A 22548-nucleotide genomic window follows, 5' to 3' on the forward strand; every position below is an offset into this window, starting at 1 on the left:
AGTGCTATTTAGTGTTTATGAATTCAAGTTTTCTTTTGCAAGAAGAAGAATTTGTTATTTCTACTCTCAAAAGTTGCATAGCCTCACTTTAAATCATTGAAATGGGAATTTTTATAAGTGTGCTTGTTGCAATGTGCTCACTGGATCCAATTTCATCCCTTTAGTGATATCAGCAAGCACAAATATCCGATACAGGCATGGAAAGAGAACAACTTAGACTCGACCCGCAGGAAAAAAAAAATCTCGAGTGTTGCTCTCTATCTCAGTCTCTCCATCCTTTCTTCATTCTGCCCCATATTTCTACTTTTCATGTTGATTTCTGTATTGCATTATTCATATAGTTTGAGAGAAGCTTATGTCAATGGTCTTATACTCGTTCGGCGGAGGAAAAAAAAGATGTACATTATATTGTATGGCCACTGTGTATGAAAGAGGAGAGAGAGTGATTTATAAATGATGCCCCTCTGCTTGCTCTCCTCCCTTTGTGCTGCCTGTGATTACACCCCGAACATGAAGCCACGCTGCTGCTGCAGGAGCGGAGCTGCTGAGGAGGCCTGGGAGCCCGGCAGTGACAGACCAGGCCACTTCAGTGCAGACAGAATTGGACTGATCCCACATATACACACACACACACACACTTCTCATTCCCTCCTTCTCTCTCTCCTCATCACCTCTGGAGTGTAAAGAGCGCCAGAGTGCGAGAAGCCACCCTGAAGATCTCATCAAGGATCCAATCAGCGCGTGAATATGAAATGTACTCTCCTCTTGCGATGTGATGATGGGGGAAAAGACATATTGAGAGAGCCCGTCTGGAGCGAAAATCTCTACATGTGCAAAGTGAACTTAAATTTTAAATGGATTTGATGTTCACAAGAGTATCTCTGACCCTTCCAGGGATGTAGTAACAGGCTTGGAGGAAAAGAATATGTGCAGATTAGCCTATTAATATTTATAGGTGTAATTGGTGGAGCTGTGTGGCATGATGCTTGGTTGTGCGTGGTGTAATGCAGGCCACGTTTGGGCCTAATCCAGGTGGGCGCTCTTACTGCCTCTAACAGGCAAATGGCTGGCCATTTCAGGAGGAAGCTGGATATCCTAATAATCAGGTAAACTAATACCGGGCGGTGAGAGTGTTTCCTTCCGGAGCTCTTGGCACGTCAGTCATTCAGAGAATTGCTCCTGTCTGGTCTGTGAGCCATTTTAACTCAATGGAACGTGCACAACCCCCCCCCCTCCCCCCCTCCACACGTGCATTTAAAGAGGACCACACGGGCCCCTTTGGATATCCACGAGGAGGCTCCCCAACCATCATAGGTTCCAACCAGACGCTCCAACACACACTTACACACACACACACATACCTCCTGCTTCTCAAATCCGAACAAAGCGTTCCTCAGTCTAAAGTGGTTAAACTGTCATTTCAAATCGTCTGGACATCATGATTACCGGCATGGGAGGAATTATATATTTAGCTTTATGTCCGTCGCCATTTCCTCCCCCCACCCTGATCTGAAGTGACTAGCCAGTAGTGCCCTCAATATTACTATCTCTGAGGAGTTTAAACCTTCCCCCTGGAGACAAGTGTAATCAAGGGCTGCCAGCAGGAGAGAGGGAGAAGGAGGGAGGGAGGAGGATGAGAGGTGTGGGGTGGGTGGTGTTGGAGACCTGCAGTGATGGGATAGTGGAAGGAATGACAATGGACCCAATTTACAAATATCTCTGTGTCTAAATCCTTAAAAAGTACTTAAGTACCAAGCCAAAAATAACAAAACCAAAGAAAGAAGAAATAAGTCTGTTTTTTTTGGAATATTAAACATTTTTAGATGTAATTTTGTCACAGTATTTGTACAATATCTTCAGAAAATAATTCCTCTCCTGTTGCTATAACAGACTTTTGTCTTTGACCAAACACTGGTAACAAAACTAAACCTATTATTGCTTCAAAAGTTGAAACTTTGCAAATTTGATTAGATAGAGGAAATAAAATCATTTTCTGACCTTTCTTCTTTTATTGAGGCCAAAAGCCACGTTTTCTTACTGTAAAACACATTTTAAAAATCTGCTATTGCTGAACTGGTTTCCAATACACATCCAGATCAGTTTATTGAAACAAGACACAAAAAGGCAGATGGCTGCACTATTATCAAGAAAAATTATGCAATTCTTGCAACAAATTAATTTGTACTGGAATATCCCCCCAAGATTAAGATAAGATTTTCAGGGCTCAGTAATAAACAAAAATTACTTGGAAAGATGAAGAGTTTTGCAGTAAAATAGCAACTACAGAAAAATGTGGCTCCCACATGCTGTAGTTGTTGAATACAAGGAAAAGCATCTATTTACACATACACATACCGAGTCATTGTCCAGAAAAATGTGACATTCCCTCCCTCACACCCCCACCACCACACCCCCGAGCTTCCAGCCTGCAGCATCTCATCCATCCTGAAGAGAGTCATTCATCCTCCATAACGTCACCACTTGCTCATAAATAAAAGTGACCGTTAGGAAAGCAGATGAACACAGCCAACAGATTGGACAGGAAGCCTGTTAATCTGCAATCCAATCCGGTCCGAGTCTAGTGAAACCCAGCTCAGCTTGGCCGACCCAGGCCTGGGAGGAAGGAAGTGAAGGACTCAGGAAACAGTGTTCAGAGCTTTCACCAGTCATATCCATCACAGTGCATGGTGATGGAAGCGTGTGTGTGTGTGTGTGTGTGTGTATGTGTGTGTGTGTGTGTGTGTGTCTGTTTCACCAGTCATATCCATCACAGGGCTCTGCCTCCACGCCTGGGCAAAAGAACTGGAGAGTCATTAGAGGGGCTGGGCTGCAGGCTGCAGCTCTGCACTTTAACTAAACATCTTTTCCATAAAATAAATGCTTCCAGGTTACTGTGGGTCCCAGAGAACCCAGGTCGCCTCGCTTTTGCTGCCACTCATCTGATCCCAATTACCAAACAGACTGGGTCAGAGCCAGCCCAGAGTACAGATACAGACTGGAGATGTGTGTTAAAACACCAGTCAGGACCAGAATGGACCCCACAAGCCAAGTGTGCCATCATTTGGCTTAAATCAACACATCGTCACCCAACATCACCTACCATTCTCCCTGTGTGCTCTGTAGTTCAGCAAAAATTATCTGTAACTGAATACGGGCCATAACACACACGTCTGTAACCAGTATGGTTTTGCACTTTTTTTTTGTTTTTTGCTTTAGCTAAACTCTTTAGTTTAAAGGTTTAGTATGTATTTATATATTTATTTAGTATTACTTATCTGCAACGGCAATCTAACCACAAAGCCACCTTGCAATCTATCTACCCCCCAAGTTAGAGGATAGAAAAATGACCTTTATGGGCCTTTTTGACCCATTTCACTGCTTTTTCTTTGCTTTAGGCCACTGCTTTTTACATATTTATTTTTTCTCTCATTATTTTATGTATCTCAACTATTGTCACTGCAGACCCACAACCTAGTGAAGGGAAGTTGATTTGTATAGCACCTTTCAACAAGGCAATTCAAAGAGTGTTAGTCTAAATCACTTGATTTCATTAGATTTTCTGTCTTATTCATCACTCCTCCTAAAACTCTAGAGGGCTCCAGGTGTGCAACTTGTTATCAAATCACATCACAGCATGCTGTGTATCAGATCCTTTACATATTTTTTATACTACATTCCATCATGTCATATCATTTTCTGTAGTAGGTCCTTTACTACAGTAAAGTAGTACAGTGTATCATATCATCGGATATATTTCATATCATATGTTGTCTGTCTGTCAGTATCTTCTCATGTCATGGTCTATGCACTTCTATGTCATACTGTCTTTTCATGTAAAACCATAAAATGTTATGCAATACAATTTTTATTATTTATTCTATTGTCACGTCATTATTAGTGTCTACAGTGTAACCCTCTCTGTTCAGACCCTAATCCATCTGTTGGCTGTGTTCGCTGTTTTAATCTAATGCCACCACACCCTAATAAACCTTTGCCATTGTAACGGCTTTCTAATTCCTTTTGGTATAATGTAGGCAAATACAGAGACACATCAACAAACTTACTGCACAATTATCAGACATGTTGCGTCAGTGCATGCTAACCGGTCCCACGATGGACTTTTATAGTTGCATAAGAACGGAAATTATACTAGTCTCTGACGACAGTTAAGTACAGTAGTTTACAAACATGTAGTAAAAAAATATAGGGAAAAAACATAGTGTGTGTATGTGTGTTTTTGTGTGTGCGTGTGCATGTGCATGTGTGTGTGTGTTCTTGTGCATAAGCATGTGTGTTTTTCTGTGGACATAGTGTGCATCTATATCCATGCATTATTGAATAATTGTTTCCTGATGCTCCCCTCTTCCCTGGAATATTAATTACCAAATGATGAAACAGCTTCCCTGGTCTGGGAGGCTGAGGCTGAGGCCACGCATGTAGGAAACCGTCTTTTTTGTTGGGGGTTCACGCTCAGTTTGGGTGTGTGTGTTGTGTGCATCAGCTATGTTGGGGAGTTGAGTTTCAAGGGAAGCATTTTTCTCTTATTGAATGGGTGATGAGGATATTTGGGACAGCTGGAAGAAGCAGTTGTTAATAAGCAGAATAACTTATTCATTTTTTTCTCTTTCAAAGAAGATTATCTTCAAGCAGAAGAAAATAAAAAAGCTGTTCTCAAATGTCCCTATTTAGACGAGACTTTAGACTATCTTAAATTGGAGTAAGAAATCACTATTACCAAAACCACAGAGCTAACAATTTTGGAGATAAGGGAGTAAGAAACTAAGGCAACTGTAATATGATTACAAAGCATAGACAGTGGAGAAAAGGAAAATGAAAGCAACAGTTTCACCATAGCAAGCTTCCCTTTTAGCAAATACAAACTAGGAAGCCAGGGCAAACAACTTTGGTTTTTTTTGCATTTTTTTGTTTCTAAATAATTTTCCTTTAATTCCAAGATTACCTTCATAAATTTCATGGATTCATTTTCAGCCAACATCAGAAACCTTGTGCAGCTCACACACTGAGCCTGCATGAAAAGGAGGATGGCACCATCTAGTGAAATTGTAATGTAGTCAAGGAGAGAACCTACTCCATTTCCTTTGTGAATGATATGATAGATGAATGATAATTCTTGAAAAGTACTGTCAATTCTCAAATTGACAAAGGTGGGGGAAAGTAGGTAACATCCTACAGTGGATACTTGTCAAACCACTCTTGCATCATAAACCACTTCTCCTCAGCTTTTCCAAAATATCGCAACATATTTGGTATTTCCATTGTTTCTCTCTCTATCTCTTACAGTAACCATCAATTCAATCAATTCTGCGTGACAACTTGCTGATTTAGGCCAACAGAGAAACTTGGATGAAAAATACTGTTTGTCCTTCAAACTGCCACAGTTCACGAGATAATTAGACACTTACACATACAAAAATTTGATCATTTGACTCTTTTAATAGACAGTCAGGCATTTTGTGGTTCCTCTTCATGTAATGCTTCATGTAACACTTCTCGAGAACAAACTGAAGGACAGATGGTGTTTTCATCACAGCCGGGACTGCAAGACTCAGCAACTTGCTGAGGAAAGCAGAAAATCTCAGGGTAAACAAAACAATGCAAATGCTGTTTCTACAGTATTAGTGCTAAGGTATTAGGAGGAGGAAGTCATTCAGTAGTTGCCTCCTAGGAATAGCATATGATTGAAAACAAAGCAATAAAAGCAATAAAACATGTCAATCTGTAATATTAGTGGGTGCTTTTGTCTCAAATAATGATCAAAACAGCTTTAAAAAGCAACAGTGCTGTTAAGAGCTGTTATAAACATGTATAAATCAATACTTTATTGTGTATTTATTTCTAATAATGATATGATAATTGTATTACCTAAGCCTTTCACTTGGTTTCTCTCTGTGACATGTGTGGAAGATTCAGGAGAATCCACTGATTATTGAGGACTTTATCGACATTGGTTACTCTATACTAGACTAATAAATACCACTACAATAACATTATACTATTACCACGCTTAACAACAACAACAGTACAGAAGAATCCCCAACAGATTTTCAGTGCAATTTAGCACAGTTTTAAAATAGTAAATGTGTTGTTGTGTCAGAATGTGTGTTTGTTCTCTAAAAAGTCTCAAGAACCTTCCAGTGTGGTGGACTTTTACTTCTACATATACAACCCTGTTTCCAAAGAAAGGTGGGACCCTGTGTAAAATGTAAATAAAAACAGAATGCCATGATGTGCAAACCATGTAAACCCATATTTAACTGAAAATAGAACAAAGACAACATATCAAATTATAGAAATTATATTGTTTTATGAAAAATATAGACTTAATTTGAATTTGATGCCAGCAAATTGTCTGATATAGGATTCCAACTGCTCAACAGTTCGGGGTCTCCTTTGTCGTATTTTTCCTTTTAATGCAAATGTTTTCAATGGGTGACAGGCCTGGACTGCAGGCAGGCCAGTTTAGACTAAAGACTTCTACTACGGAGACATGCTGTTGTAATACGCTCAGAATGCGGTTTGGCATTGTCTTGTTAAAATATGCAAGGCCTTCTCTAAAAAAGACGTTGTCTGGATGGCAGCATATGTTGCTCCGAAACCTGTGTATATCGTTCATCATTAATGGTGCCTTCCCAGATGTGCAAGCTACACAATCCATGGGCACTAATATACCCCCACACCATCACTGATAACAAGCTGGATGGTCCCTCTCCTCTTTAACCCCAAGGATGACCATTATTTCCAAAAAGAATTTGAAATTTTGATGCGTCAGACGACAGGACAGTTTTCCATTTCACCTCAGACCATCTTCAATGAGCTTGAAGTCGGCAACGTTTCTGGATAATGTTTAGATATTGTTTCTTCTTTGCATGGCAGAGTTTCAACCTGCATTTCTGGGTGTAGCGATGAACTGTGCTCACAGACAATGGTTTTCAGAAGTGTTCCTGAGCACATGCAGTGATTTCCACTATGGAATTATGTCTGTTTTTAATGCATTGCTGCCTGAGGACCCGAAGTATTGGTTTTCAGCCTCCTTTTTCCTGCCTACAGAGATCTCTCCAGATTCTCTGAATCTAATGATATTATGAGGCGCAGATGCTGAAAATTCCTAAATTCTTTGCAATTTAACTTTGAGGAACATTATGCACTGTTGCACTATTTGCCCACGCAGTCTTTCACAGAGTGGTGAACCTCTCCCCATCTTCACTGCACAGAGACTCTGCCTCACTGATAGGCTTTTTTTATATACCCAGTCATCTTACTGATCTAATTAGTTGTGAGATATTCAACCAGGTGTTTGGTTTTTTTTAGAATTACACAGTCTTCCAGTCTTTTGTCGCCCCGTCCCAACTTTTTTGAAACGTGTTGCTGGCATCAAATTCAAATTAAGCCTATATTTTTCATAAAACAATAAAATGTCAGCATTTAAACATTTGATATGTTGTCTTTGTTCTATTTTCAGTTGAATATGGGTTTACATGATTTGCAAATCATCACATCCTTTTTTTAATCTATATTTTAGACAATGTCAAATTTTTGGAAACAGGGTTGTATTAAGTAATGATAATTGGACAAATATTGTAAAAGACAGTAAAGTATGTAAACAGCTAAGACCTGTCATCTTCCTCCAGTAGCCACCTGGTTTAAAAATCAATAAAGTAAGAGTAAGCTAGTAAGCTAGAAAAATAACTGATTTGAATGAAATGCATTATTAGACCATAACACCGTATAAAGTTGTTATGTTGAACAAGCATTCTCTGGCAAGCATTTGTCTGTTTGGGCATCCAGCAGATACAGAGCACCAATGTTCACCAGCTAATGGCTAACTTTCTGTCTGCTGCCTTCTCACTGAAAGCAACTGTTTACTGTGACTAGATACAAGGTTTATGAGAGTGGAGGGACTGAAGGAAAACGGTCAAGTTGTGGCTGTAAAACCAAAACAATGAGCTGAAAGATGTTAAAATGCTCCATAGAGCCAAGAGGAATAGTTGGCTGATAATTTTCTTTTTTGAAAACTTTCACAAAACACATAATCATTTGAGTCGGTGCTATCATAGAAATATAGGTTAGTGCAGCTCTAAGTAAACCGGTTACAGCTGGCTGTCTGATTTTTAGATTTAGATTTTAGATTTTTTAACCAAAAAACCCACATTGAGTTCCTGGCAGCTAAGTAAAGCCCTCTGGAAAGTCTATTGGATTATTTTTAAACACGTTCTTGGTGAAACATTGCAAAGAATGTGTACCATTAAGGTGTTGCCTGTACTTGTTACTGTAACAAGATAAAAAATAACTAGCATGTGAATGAAAAAGAAGAAGTTGCACCCTCAGCTTTCAACCTTCATTTTACCCAGTTGCCATTTTGACCAGCAGTCTACACTCAATCCGTAATGACAAAGTGAAAACATTTTTTGCAGAATTATTAAAAAACTAAATCTGAAATGAAATTGCTTATTTTCAAAAGTAAATTTGTGTTGTGGGCCTTGAAGAAAAGCTGCTCCAGAGAGCATGCAACCTGAGACTGGGGTGAAAGTTCACCTTTTTAGCATGACAATAACCTCAAGCATACAGCCCAGATAACAAGTCCACCCAAAGTAGAGTCTTAAACCCCATAGGACATCTGTGGACAGACCTGAAGATGGCAGAAGAATAATGAAGAAAGCTGTAATTGCTGCCAAACTTGCTTCTACAAATTACTGAATTAAGTGTGTATATACTTTTGTAAATGAGAGATTACAGTTTTTGATTTGTAATACATTTGCATAACTTTATAAAAATGCGTCTACTTTGTCATTATGGGTTACTGAGTGTAGACTGATGGGCAAGCATAGCAGTTTCATCCATTTACAACTAAACAAAATAGAGTGCAAAAAGTGAAGGGGTGTGAATACTTTGTGAAGCCACTGTAAATCAGCCACATTATATATCTGGATGCCATTCTCTCTTCATTTAGTCTTCCACTTCTCAATTTAGAGGGTGAATTAAACCTCCTTCTGAGAGATTTGGAAGAGTGAGAAAGTGACATGCTGACCACTGCTGACTGCAGAGCATTTCAGCTCACACAGAGTCAGCAGCAGCACTGCAAAAACACATAATCAGACATTTAGTAATATTTCCCCTGTAGCCAAAGGTTGATGTTGCAGTTGTTGAAGAGCAGACACTGAACAATACAGGATGCTGACTGAATGAAAATCTGAATTCATCATAAATTCAGTAAGATGCATTAAGTACCAGAGAATAAAGGACATACAGAAATAAAAAAAAAAAACTTCTTTTTTTTAATGAAATGTTACTGGAATCAGCAAGGTCTCTTGCCAGGAATACTGATAGAGTCACTTCCCCTTTCACTAATAGAACATAAAAACAGTTGCTGTTTTGCAAGTCTAGCAAGTGACCCTAATAATGATCTTTCTCTTTCTCCTGCTCTGACACAGAACAGAAACAGAAACAACTGCAATCAAAGGGTTTGAAGTATCACATGTAATTAAAACAGAGAGTTTGAGGTCCCCTGACAACTGTACGTCGGGGTTCTTCATGAGGGTTAATTCGTTCTTTTTTTATGTTAACATGTAGCATGTAAGTATTATACATGTAAAAATTATTGCATTACTTTCAATTCAGTGCATTTTGCAGCATATTTGGGCTTTTTAAAAAATCTTACCAGACTTTGTGCAACAACAACTACAAAAAACATGTGCATGTTCAAAATGTAACAAGTGTGTTTGTTGGTCACAAATGTTTGTGCCTTCAGTACTTCACAGTTTATGTCAGGAGCTTCAGCACCCCTCCTGTTCCAACCGTCTCCTTGAGCATGGGACAGTGTCCTGGGCAGGCCATGACCAGCACCCTGCATTCCCCTCTTTCATTTAGGAACCTCTTTAGGGACTCATCAAAAAATTGATTCCCTTCTCTGTAGCCATCCAACAACAGCAGAGCCTCTCTGGACCTGGTTAGCACAGTCCTCAGCTCATGCTCTGTTGATATCTTTTCTTTGGGAAAGAGTTGAGTCAGTATTTCCTGAAACAAGTCATCCTTCGCATTGCTGCAGTTAACATATAAGAGAAGTCGAAGGATGCTGAGATCAAGGGGGTTATTGAGGGCATGCATGGGCCCTTGAGTCCAAGAAGAGACCAGGATGTGGGCTATATTTGTCTTCCCGCTCCCTGGGGGTCCCTCAAGAAAAAGTATCTCTCCAGCTTCTGGGAGTAAAGATTGAAGTTTCACAGCCTGGCCTTCACTGAAAGAGAAAATAAGAGAAGTTGAGATTGTTATCTATACAGACCAAAGTACAAAAAAATTTTGATGTCCACATTCAAAGTTTCAGTTTTCATAAGCCCTGCATTTACAACATCATGAAACCACTCAACTGTGGTAACTGACCAATATCCAGCTATACTGAAAGTGCTGACCTTTAAGAGTCCAAAACAGAGGAAAATATTGTAGCTTAGCTGTGTTGCACCATCCAGTTTATTTGACCCTGCTCTGCTGGAGTATAAACTGATCCATAAAAAGGGGAATGGTCTCTAGCTGTTATGAGTGGTGATGCTGCAAATGTTTCTCTTTAAAATACTGTATGTTCATGACGCAGCTAACAAGCTTGCTAACTGACAGTTAATGCTTATTAACAACCAATTTCCAAGCTAGCTAGCTTAGAGAGCTAATAACTTATGTGATTACATAAAATAATGTACAATCCTGAAAATAAAATGCCAGGAGAGATTAAGCTCTGAGAACTATTGTGACTGAGTCTGTCTGCCATTAGTTCACTGGCTACAGTAGTTAAAAAACTGTCCCATCAAGCACAGCCTATTTTGTCAAGAAGAAAGCTCATTATGTAGGCAAGCAGGTTATACTATGAAAAAACTTTACAACCATGCTTTCTGTGATGTTTAATTTATTTCTCAAAACTCAGTCAATAAGATTGAGAGAAAACATCTTTATTGACAAGGAATTTTATCCTAGTTTTTGAAAGCCTACACGATGGCTGATGATTGCCATTGCCTTGGGCTGTGGTTAAACCCAGTTACAAGCCCAAGTAGAGTGTTGAAATTGGGCTTAGGCTGATAGCACCTGTCCTGTTAACCCTGCACCCAAGTCCTTACAGTACATTAATCTTGACCCTAACTTGTAAACCTCTTCTAAACTCAGACCCTAAAACTTCAATATGTCATTGCAGTATGTGCATTACTAGGGGTGCAATGGGGCACAGTGTTTATGCTAACAAAGAATCATGTGTTGACCAGCACACATAAGCAGACCACAATGAGATAAGTTGCTGTATTCAGGTTTAGGATTTAGAGTTGCAGAGCAGTATCATCTGCATATAGTGGGAATGAATGTCGTGTTGGCCAATTATATGTCCCAAAGGGACCATATGTATACCATAGACGATATCTATCGACCCCTGAGTCACACCACACAATTCTTAAATATGCTGTACGCCGCAAATTAGATGAGAACAAACACATCTCTCTTTCTTCTTTGAAAGTTAATCATTGTTAATCATTGTGCCTGCTGTTGAACAATACAATACTGGAATTGCATTGTGCTCTCAAGAGAAGTGAGTGATTGAACAGGAATTTTAAAAAGGAGTCTCATATCCTTTTTGATGAAAATAAAAAAAAGAAGTTGCAGTTACTGAAAATAAGATTTTCGATGCAGGCTGGTGTCTTTACAATCAGTTAGGAAATTGGAATTTGTGACTCACTTGTTTTGCAGCTTGTGAGGCAGCTCTTCCACGCTGAAAGCTACACAGTGGTGCCTCACCTCTGTGCTGAAGGAGACATCAGAATAATGGGTTTTCAGTAACGCCCCCAGATTTTCCTCCACGCCATCTGCAGACAACAAAACACATAAGCAAACCACAATAACAGAAGATATGATCCTGAATGAATGTAGCTCAGCAGTTTAATGCTCTTACAGATTTGTGGAAGAAGCTCTCTTACTGAAACAGTCTATTCTGACAGGCTTGTTCATTTACACATCAACTGAAAGACAGAAGTCGTGTAAGCAATGCCTCTGAGAGGCACTTACCTTCGTTAAAAATAGCTGTCTTTTCCTCATTTTCTTTATCTATTTGTAAACCTGTTGGAAAGGAAAGAATTGTTAGAAAACGCAGAGAACATTTAAATAAGCACCAATCACTCATCACTGCCACAGTGAATCTACTAATTGCGGTGGTGTAAATCTACTTACACGCACCTTAATGCAAATTTAAATTAATCCAAAATAGAACCAATGTACAACTTTACTTTCTTGGCATTCCTTTATTTAGACAGGTGCATAGGAGGAAACGTGAAGAGTCCATGTAATAAAATTAGCTTTCGCTCACCATCAACACTAGTAGTAAATTTATTGAATAGCTTTTTCTACAGTCAAGTGAACCTCAATAAGAAAGTACAATTTTAACTGAAGGTGTTGTGATATTTATTTGCAGCTTGTAAGAGGTCATATAAGTGTTAGTTTTACTAGTGGAAGTACAGTACATTAAACAACCGGTTTGATTTCCCATCAGTAAAGTGCTGAACATTGCACAGCTGATTGCATGAAAAAAATACATGCAAATGAGGATGACATTTACAGCAGAACAAGAAGTCAACTTAGTGTGAAAGAATTGGCACAGCTGGGCAGCCAAGTAAAATATGAAATACATAGTGAAATGGATCATCATGGTGGTAGGGAAAATAACTCCTGAATGTATGAGCTCAACTTTCTTTATGGAGAGTATCTTTCATCTTGTCTATACATATTTCACAAATGCACCCTCAGCAATTTGACAAAACAATACAAAAGCCTTTTGGCCTTATAGTTGGCACTTCATTTTAGATATTTTTAGTTAATGTACAGTAAGTGAGGCAGAGCTATTTTTGAACTCTTGGGGTATGTTCTTAACACATGCATCATATCTAACAGAAGCACAAGGTTCAAACCCTGGCTTAGCTATCACTGCTAATGTTGATGGGAGCAGTAAAGAGGTAGCTATGGTATAGCTCCATAGCACTGCATAGCTACAGCTTTAGCCAGTACAGTGACTTAGAGCTCAGCCTTTAGAAAGGAGCAGGGAGCAATAAATGCACAACATAAACTTTCACATCACCTTCCCTTTTTTTCTCTCAAGGACTGGCACCACACACACACACACACACACACACACACACACACACACACACACACTGTTCCTATGGATCACAACAGATGCAAAAAGTAGTTTGAGGTAATGTAAGAGTTATTGTGAGGGAATGCAAAACATATTGCAAAGTAACACAAAGGTTATTGTAGGGTAAGGCTGACATTTCAAGGGCTCTGTAAGAGACACTAACACTCAACAGTAAAAGTTAAAAAAAAACAAGCTCTGTTTAGACTCACAGACAGCAGCAGGAGCAGGCCTTCCCCGGCTGTCAGCCAGAAGATTCCTGGTACTGGGAGTGCTGAATCCTATCAAAAAAAAAGAAAAGAATTGCTATTAATTTTGTGTGTTGGTGTGTGTGTGTTTGTTTGACGCATACTGTACCAATAGTTTCAGTTTAATGATTCAAAAAATTAAATAAAATGATACTAAATTAACTTATCTCTCTCCGTGTTTGACAGAATGGTGATATACTGTATGTATGTATATGTATATATCAACAATTTCCCTCAATGGAGGTTCACTCTTTTCTGATACTACTATAGAAATGTCAACCACAGGTTTTCTGACGTGTAACTAAAGGAACATTTCTTATAACGTTCATACATTCATATATGGAGAAACGTGTGATAAGCCTTCTATCGAAATGATGGAGGTGTCTGGGGGATTATACATGTGCTACACTGAAAAACCACCCATGCATTTACAAATACCCTCAAATTCCCCTGTCACACAAACCAAGATCAACTGGGTGTTTCCAAACCTTGTGGTTGTGATACATGTAAGTTCCAAAAGAGCTAAGTCATGCTCTTATGAAAACAGACAGAGGGAGTCACATGCTGATAAAATTCCCTCAAAAGCCAAATGACAAAACTAACAGAATATCATGAATATCAAAACGTTTCACAAATGCTTCCTCTTTTCAGTGGCAAAATTACTTGAGTCAACATGTATCGCAGTTTATGTCTTTACTGTTGAAATGACACATAGCTGTTTACTGACAGAACACAAAGTTCCTCTGCCCATTTGCCAAAAACAACAAAGTTAACTGCTGGCTTTGATACAGGACAGATACAGTTTCACTGCTGACTAATGAGTTCAGCACTACTGTAAGTTGTTTGAGGTGAAACTAAAGACAATTTTTCAGTTCAGGTTGGACATTGTACAAGTTCTTGTAATTGTTTTGTAATTGTTTGTGACAGTTAAAAATAACCCAGTGTGAACAATGAAGAAATAATGACACACTTAAAACTTATGCACTTAGCGCGCGCGCCACCATACACTTGATGATCCAATCTTATTTCCTGCATATTTTCTCTCAGCATACACCCTGTAGGGAAATCCAGCCCTGTGCTAGCCCAAACCACCCCCCACAGTCTGCCTTCAGATCCTATTAGCTGAGATGGCTTATAACTTTGGCTTCAGATAGATGTGCATAAATTTCCATCTATTTGTTACATATATTGCAGCCATTTGTCATTATGTCACTTTAATATTTCACAGTAGCTGCATGTGGAATTCTGACGTATGATGCCAGAGTATCATCAGAGTATCTGATGTTGATATTTTTTCTCTCTTGCATTCCATGTATTGCTGTTTCTTGTTGTAAAAGATATGTGGTGCACTGTACACATACCTTTTCGTCGTCGGTACATGAGCACTGCGACGGTAATGACAACCATTACCACTCCTATGCTCAGTACAATGATGAGAGCATCATTCTTTACCTGTGAAACAGGTATTTCATCTGTGAAAAGAGTGAAGAAGGATTTGTGTTAAATGTGTCTCAAAATGTACAGTATCACATTTTAACTGTAATTCTGCAGTAACAGGTCCAGGACAAGTGTTGGCATGTTATGATGTATTTCCTTTTAATGCTTTTAATATATTTGGCCGCTGCGGAAATAAGCAATGGTGGAAGAAGTACTCAGATCCTTTACCAAAGTAAAAGCACCAGCAATGTAGAAAGTAAAAGTAAAAGTTCTGTATCAATTAAAACAAATGTTGGCAGCAAATTGTAGTTTAAGTATTGAATTAAAAGTAGTTGTTTGGTCCCTCTGAGTGATATGTTATCATATATGCCATCATTAGATGGTTAATACTTAAGCATCAGTGTGTCAGCAGCATGTTACTGTTGTAGCTGCTGGATATGGAGCTAGTTTGAACTACTTTGTATACAGTTTTATTTACAGGACACCAGCTAAAACTGAGAGGTCGTGAGATGATTACCGGAGGAGGAAAGAAGAAAAAACAAGTTCAGGTTCACAAATCTGTTATTAATCTTCGAACTTTTTCACTAATTTTTGCTGAGATATTGGACCATTTGAACACTTATTAAAATCACTACTTCACGGAGCTGTGAACAACTCATAGACATCTGAAATGTGACACTGACTACACACAGATTTTTTGTAAGATGTCAGAGGCCAAAAAGGTTGGAGACCACTGGTTTAATCTTTATACATGTGTTGTACCTTAAAAGCTTGTTATATTATCCATCTTCATGTTAAAACAGGTAGCTAAAGCTGTCAAATAAATTCAGTGGAGTAAAAGTATAGTATTTCCCTCTGAAATGTACTGGAGTGGAAGTATAAAGAAACGTAAGATGGAAATAAGTAGAATATTACTGAAGTACAGTACTTAAGTAAATGTACTTTGTTACTTTCCACCACTGGAAATAACCGAATATACCAAAGACAACCATCACAGACTTCCCCTTACTGGTCAAACGCTAAAGAAATGCAGCTATTAAAGTGACTTGTGCTTGCGTAATAATTTTTTTTATTGAGCTGTGTGCTCTTCTTTTACTTTTGTTCTTTTTGTTGTTGTATTTACAGTCCATTTCCCTTTATTTACCATTTAGCTTTTATCTGATTTCAGGTGCAATAACCACTGAGAAGTAAGATAATACTTTTAGCTTATCAAGTAAGTCCAAACATGCTGCATCCAAAAGAGCAAATAATCTGGCACTCATCTAAGCAAAAGCATGAACAGACTACATACATGCAAACAAGCCACATATTTCCAAACATGATAAAACTTCTTGTAACAGCACTCCCACACGCTGCTAAATCGTTCAAAACTCAAACACCACCTACAGCTTCGCAGTAGATGTCTCTATCAGAAGGAAAATATGTACATAACAGGAAACAGTGGTATGAAGTGATAAGTACGCAAATGACATATTTCCTGTGTAAATCCAAGACTTCAAATAACTTTTTTACTGTCATTTGATTTGTTGTGACAGACTACAGGTTCGAATAAGGACAATTCTGCTTCAGTTTTCTTTTATTTATAGAAAACAGCAGGGAGGACAAGGTGGGCGGCCTGCAGGAAACTGACAAGGAAACATATTGACACAAATGCAGAGGGACAAGAGGACCACTTGAATGGAAAAGGCGTGGTATCCTTGGGATGTTGCAGGGAAATGGTCAGAAAGCCATAAAGGAAATAACAAAATGTACCTGGAACATGAAATGTTGCAGAGAGGCCATCATTTGTGAAGTTACATGTGTAGTTCTTTGTGTCTGATGAGCTGACGCGTATCTGACTGGTGATTTTGAAGAGTTGGTCTGGGGTCGATACAGCGGTGGTATTGGGCTTGATTCTATGCAGGCGTTCATCCTGCCACACAACAGGCGACTGGGGGTATCCCTCAGACTGGCAGGTCAGCAGCACTTCATCCCCCTCTGCAGCCTTCTCAACGTGTTTGGTCACTGCTTTATAACGTGCTAGAGGAGAGTAAGATAGGAAGAATAGACACATATATAACTGTGTTTAGCACTACTACTTTAGCACTACTATTTTAAAATTGTGATCAAGACAAAGTATTGATAAGGGGAAGAGCCTGAAGAAAGCTTAAATAAGCAAAAGGCATTTTAACCAAACTGGTTACTACTGGTGTTACTTTCATTCTCAAGATGAGCGATACTTCTAACTGCCCAGAAATGACCATGTGCTGTGGTCATTGCGCAACAGTATTCCTGGAACAAGGCCCCTACAGGCCTCAACTCAAAACTGTAACACTTTCACAGACTCACTACTTACCTCTAACAGACAAATGTATTGTTTTATAATCAGCTCCTTCTCCAGTCTGCACCAAACACTGATAGATCCCAGAGTCATTGATCCTGAGCCTGGAGATCTGTAAAATGACAAAAAAAGAAGAGTCCCTCAGTGTCATCATGGCAAAATGACATGTTACGCTCTGCCTGACATCCTCAGACAAAGCTCTGTCATCTATCCCAGAGTCTCGGCTAAAAGACAAAAGACTGTGCATTTGCTGTTGCAGCCCCCAGACTTTGGAATGCCTTCCCCGCGGAGATCAGCCATGTGGCCCATGCTGCCCCAGTTTTAGACACCACTTAAAACATACTTGTATAAAGCAACTTTTAATTCTTGATTTCAGTCCTTTTATCTTTGGTTTCTACTTTTGGATTTTGCATTTTGTTTTATTTTCTTATGTCTGTTTTATTGATTGATACTGTTTTAATACGTGTGTTTGTAATTTTCCTTTGCCTTAATAACTGACACTTTGTGTCTTTTATTGCTTTGCTTTGTTTTTATGTGCAGCACTTTGTTACTGTTTTGATAAGTGCTATATAAATAAAGTTATTATTATGCTCTCATAAATTAGAGGTTTGAATGAACCTAAATTCTGTTGCATTATCCCCCTCTTTCTTATGTCTTATTCTAACATACATGATTTGGCAGAGTGAGTGATGCACCAAATCTCCTCAATCTACAAGGGTGAGATGATGGTACAACAGTATCTGACACAACACTGTGAGTGCAGATATTAAAGGGTGACTATATATGAGATTTTAACATGAGCAAGGAATCCAGTAAAGTTTCTAGGCCACCTCATACCCCACTCCACACAATCAGCGGGAAATTTCAACCTCAAATGAGTAATTCCTAATAGGTAGAAAAGAAGAAGGCAAGTGTAGAGAGGTGTACCACATCATGTAGAGGAAATTTTAACACACCACCTGCCCAACAAATGTCTGAACACATCACTGCCAGTAATAACCTGCAACTTGGCCCAGCCTTTCTTCAGCTCCTCAGTGAGGAGCTTGACTCGTCCCTGATACTCCTGGGAAGGCCAGTGGTCCTGCCCGTTAATCCTCTGGTACACTTCTCGAGTAGCAACAGAGTTTTTCCAGTGCCAGGTCACCTTCAGGTCGGCAGTCAGATCTGATGGTTTAGGCTGGAACCTGCAGCCCATCACGGCATTTCCACCAAATTCTGACTCATACAAGGGTTGCTCAGCCTCAACAGTGAACAAGACTGCAGGGAAATAATACAAATGACAAGATTAATGTAAATGTGGTCCACAGCCATTGAATGTTTACTGAAGAAGCAACATACAGGATCAAATTATGGTCATGAAATAATTGTACAGAGCAGCTTTAAATTAGTTCATATGTCAAAGCGAAATTAAAAGGTTTCATGTAGATGTAATTGTCCTGTTCTCTCTTAAACTCATAAATATCTGAGTTGTGGTACACACCTGAGAGAGATGGCTGAAACATGACTTGCAAAATTACAAAAATGGTCCAGTCCATTGACACCTGAGGAAGAAACAAAGGGGAGTTTTGCAGATGTTGAAATCTTTTGACCATGTTTGGCCTAATGTTACATGAGTCATTTTACTGCAGAAGGCCAGATGTGAATTCCATGGCCAGAACAACTTTGATCTTGTTCTTTACCTTGCTAAAAACTATATGACCCTGAGGAAAAAAAAAAATCAAACAAAAAAACATCATGTGATGGTGAGCCATATATTGTTATTCCAAATCTTGCATGACTGTGCAGGAAATGACTTCCCTGTTTGACTTATTCTTGTTAGGGAAACAAAAATAGGACAAGATTTGTTTAACACAGCCAAACACACACACACACACACACACACACGCACACACACACACACCAAGAACAGCTGGCTATGTCTTGCTGAATTAATTTTATCTGACTAGTTTTAGCACATGCAGCTTCCATTGAAAAGATTTAGTCAGACACACTCTGAGGTGCCTCACATAAACAAGATTGTACATGTTCAGTCCTAACACTCCTGTCAGGACCAAGTTCTGCCTACAAGTCAAGTTAAGCTTCAGTTAAACAGCATCTTATCATACAGATCTCTGTTTCAGTTGTTTATTCATTGAACTGCTGATAAGCACATGATTATTCATCATCTTCTACGCTGTTTTCCTGTGAAAGAGAGCAGCAGTTCTCCACAACAGTTCATGCCCTTGAATGGGCTGTCATTGATAATCAAGCTCAGTTTTGTCTCTTTAGCTCACTGTAGACATAATTGAATCAATCTAAAATAGGCTCAGTCAGTTCATAGTTAAGTATTGAAGTATTTGGTGCACTGGGGGTTATTAGAAAAAGCCTGTTGAGAACATGTTTATGACACAAAGCTAAGTGAGATAACTGTATTGGTCCTCAGGATAGTGAGCTAGATTTAAACACTTGGTGATAAATGGCAAAACTGACATTTAAATACAAAAACAGCTGACAATATAAATACATATATACAAATGGGGTGAATAAATCACAAATAAAATCATAAATACATTTATACAACCAACAGTAATAGCAGCAAAAACAACAACAATGATAATAGCCTAATAGTAATAGTAATAACAAGAATAATAATAATAATAATTATTATTATTATTATTATTACAACAACAACAATAACAATAATAATAATAATAATACGTTCAAAGTTGCGTAAAGACGGACTGCTGTTTATCAGATAGTAGAGATGTATTCCTACCTGCTGGTCATGCAACAGCTATTTATGTTTTCATGAGTTGTTTCCTTCTTCCTTTAGCAGTGAACGATGTGAGGTCGCTCTCGCCGCTGTTGTTATATACTGAGCAGTTTCCTCCGCGGCGCACAGTCGACACACCCACGCACTAAAATCGCTTCTCCTAACCACTGCCGCGAAACTATCGTCTCAACCTGCGAAAACCTAAATAACATGAGCCCAAAGCCGAGCAGGTTGCTGTTTACTTTGGGGACCTGCGTTTTGTCTATAGGTGTGAGCAGAAAGAATACGCACCGGAGAAGTCATTATGTGACACAGCTCGACGAGACGAGTGCGGTAATATTTAACCCAGTTAACTGTAAACGGTGAACAGCCCATGACTAATGGTTGTTCAGACGGAGAAGGAAGTCTTGCGTGTCTTACTGTAAGGAAATAATAAAAAAAAAAAAAAAGTTGCGGAGAACTAAACATTATTTAGCCGTGGTCCATAACAAATGTGAAAAGAACAGTTGCATGAATAACCACAAAGCTTCAGATCTGTGCCAGGTTCTTAATCCTGAACCACTAAACTTCACTGGCGTAGGTTTGTTTATCTGTTGCAACCTAAGCAACAAAAGTACATTTTAAAACGTTATGAGGACACATAAAAGTAAAATCAAGCAGAATCGGGCAGTATTTGAAACTCTCGCTGGTTTTTCCCTTCTCTGTTTCTGTCTTTGTGATCAGCTTTGCTCCACTATGACATCAGGTACTACTGTAGTTTTGCTTCAGCCATTCATGAGTCACTGGGTTCACAAGTTACTGTGAGTGAGGTGTATCAGTGAGGTACATCTGACCCAGTGTTTGATGCAATAAAACAATAAAAATGATAATAATAATAGGGGAGGACGTATGTAGCTCTAATATACATATAATAAACAAGGTATCCATACAAAAATGTAAACATGCGGTCTGTTGCAAGTAAAGGTTATGTGTTGAAAATCTTCTTAAGGGAAAATTGCAAATGCATTTTCATCAAAATGTACTTGAGGAATGAAAAGTGAAAGTACTCATTATGCAGCAGAATGGCCCATATTACAGATTTATTATTGAATATGCATGAATGTGCAAGCATTTCCATGTTGTAGTTGGTCGAGTTGGAGCTAATTGGAAGTACTTTGTTGACTGTTTGACAGTTAAATCTGTGCAAAAGCATCATATTTTATGAACTTGTCAAATGTTTTGTATGTAAAATTTCGATACTCAAGGAAAGTACAACCACCACAAAATTCAACACAAGACTTGAGCATATATAAGTTACTTTTAAGCTCAGTGTTTACTTTTCTTTCAAACACATTTCACCGTCTTCATCTCTTCTTCAACAGATGAAAATTGTAAATTGCCATTGAGTTGATTCAATGTCAAAAGTCAAGCACGAACATTTATGCTCTACAACACTACCATTACAATTATGATGATAATAAAATAGATATAATAATAATAATCAAAGATAAGAGGAACGTTATGGTGATGATGATGAAAACTCAACATAATTGTGGTTAATAATGATTCTTAAAAACCATAGTTGTATATGATACATTTTAAATAAAAATGAGTAAATAGAAAGAAAATAAAACTGATTTTAGGCCATTTTAAAAAAGACTGACTTGACATGTCACAACTCTCAGGTTCCCCTTCTCTCTTTGTGTAATAGAGCGTGCCTCTGTACCGTGAGAAAACTGGAATTATCGGTCAGTAATGATATGTAAATGTGATTCAAAGACAGTACCAATCACAACAACAACAGTATTTCCAAACACACAACACGGATATTTACGTTCATACAACAAGTCAACACACATCATTTGGGAAAGGTGAAAATTTGAATGGGAGGAATTCTGACACACAACATATCAGACACAGGTTTTACGTACAATTTCCATCATGAAGTTACCAGCCAGGTGGAATTTCCATACTCAGAGCCAGATATGTATCCCATAATTTCACCAGCTATGTCTTCCACTGTCCCATCCACAGTGTGACTGCATGAAACCTTTGTGGGTTTTCCACCTGTTCACTTACTGGCTCTCAAATTTTGTCCATGTTGAGACATGACCTTATTTTTTATAAAACAGGAATATGACAGCAGAACATGTTTGATCTTATCTTTGTTGTTATTGAATCTATGTTTGCCAATCTTGCTATAATAGTTTCCATCGTATCCTTCAGAAACCCCTTGGAAAATCTGAAACTCTTATGGACTTTACTATCCATATTACTCAAAGGTAAGGTAGCTTAAATACCTGGATGAAGTTTGTGATACAGATCATGTAAACACCTTTCTGTGAAGTCCAACACTGGTCTATGAGGGTTTGGCAGAGGCTAAAACATTCAGTAGGATTATGTATGCTTTTGCAGGGCTGTAACCTGGATGTAAAACTACTGCAAGGAAGAGACTCAACATGTGTTCTCAGTAGCACTTATTTTTAATAGTGAACCTGAGAAGTTAGAAAATCAGGTGTAATGTGTTCAGGAATGTGAGAGTCGGCTGGGAGTCCCCAACGCTGCTGTGATGCATTGGTGAAAAAAGATAGCTTGGCTTGATATGGTTGACTGCAGCATGAACATATCACATGAGTCTAATGTG

General features: G+C 38.6%; 1 protein-coding gene across 1 annotated transcript; it reads right to left on the reverse strand.

Annotated features, from left to right (window-relative positions):
- Nucleotides 1–9273: 9273 nt before the first annotated feature.
- Nucleotides 9274–20317, reverse strand: LOC139611633 (uncharacterized). Its single transcript, XM_071466462.1, has 10 exons — nucleotides 19929–20317; nucleotides 18654–18714; nucleotides 18174–18430; nucleotides 17189–17285; nucleotides 16606–16872; nucleotides 14778–14888; nucleotides 13381–13449; nucleotides 12049–12099; nucleotides 11723–11849; nucleotides 9274–10252 (listed from the first exon to the last, which is right to left on the reverse strand). The coding sequence occupies exons 2-10, from the start codon at nucleotides 18706–18708 to the stop codon at nucleotides 9778–9780; spliced, it is 1509 nt and encodes a 502-aa protein (XP_071322563.1). The 5' UTR covers nucleotides 18709–18714; nucleotides 19929–20317; the 3' UTR covers nucleotides 9274–9777.
- Nucleotides 20318–22548: the final 2231 nt, after the last annotated feature.

The sequence above is a fragment of the Trachinotus anak genome, unplaced genomic scaffold (assembly GCF_046630095.1).
Source record: "Trachinotus anak isolate AG129_WGS33_773 ecotype Australia unplaced genomic scaffold, CSIRO_AGI_Tana_v1 ptg000028l, whole genome shotgun sequence".
In the NCBI taxonomy this organism is placed as follows: Eukaryota; Metazoa; Chordata; class Actinopteri; order Carangiformes; family Carangidae; genus Trachinotus; species Trachinotus anak.

Bases quoted from the DNA above. Each gene is read 5' to 3' on its own strand.
- LOC139611633 (XM_071466462.1), bottom strand. From the start codon at position 18,708: ATGGACTGGACCATTTTTGTAATTTTGCAAGTCATGTTTCAGCCATCT. The intron at 14,889-16,605 runs GTACATTTTGTT...CTCTTTTCACAG, and splicing joins TGCAACATTTCATGTTCCAG to ATGAAATACCTGTTTCACAG. The intron at 12,100-13,380 runs GTGAGTCTAAAC...CCTTTCCAACAG, and splicing joins GCCTGCTCCTGCTGCTGTCT to GTTTACAAATAGATAAAGAA.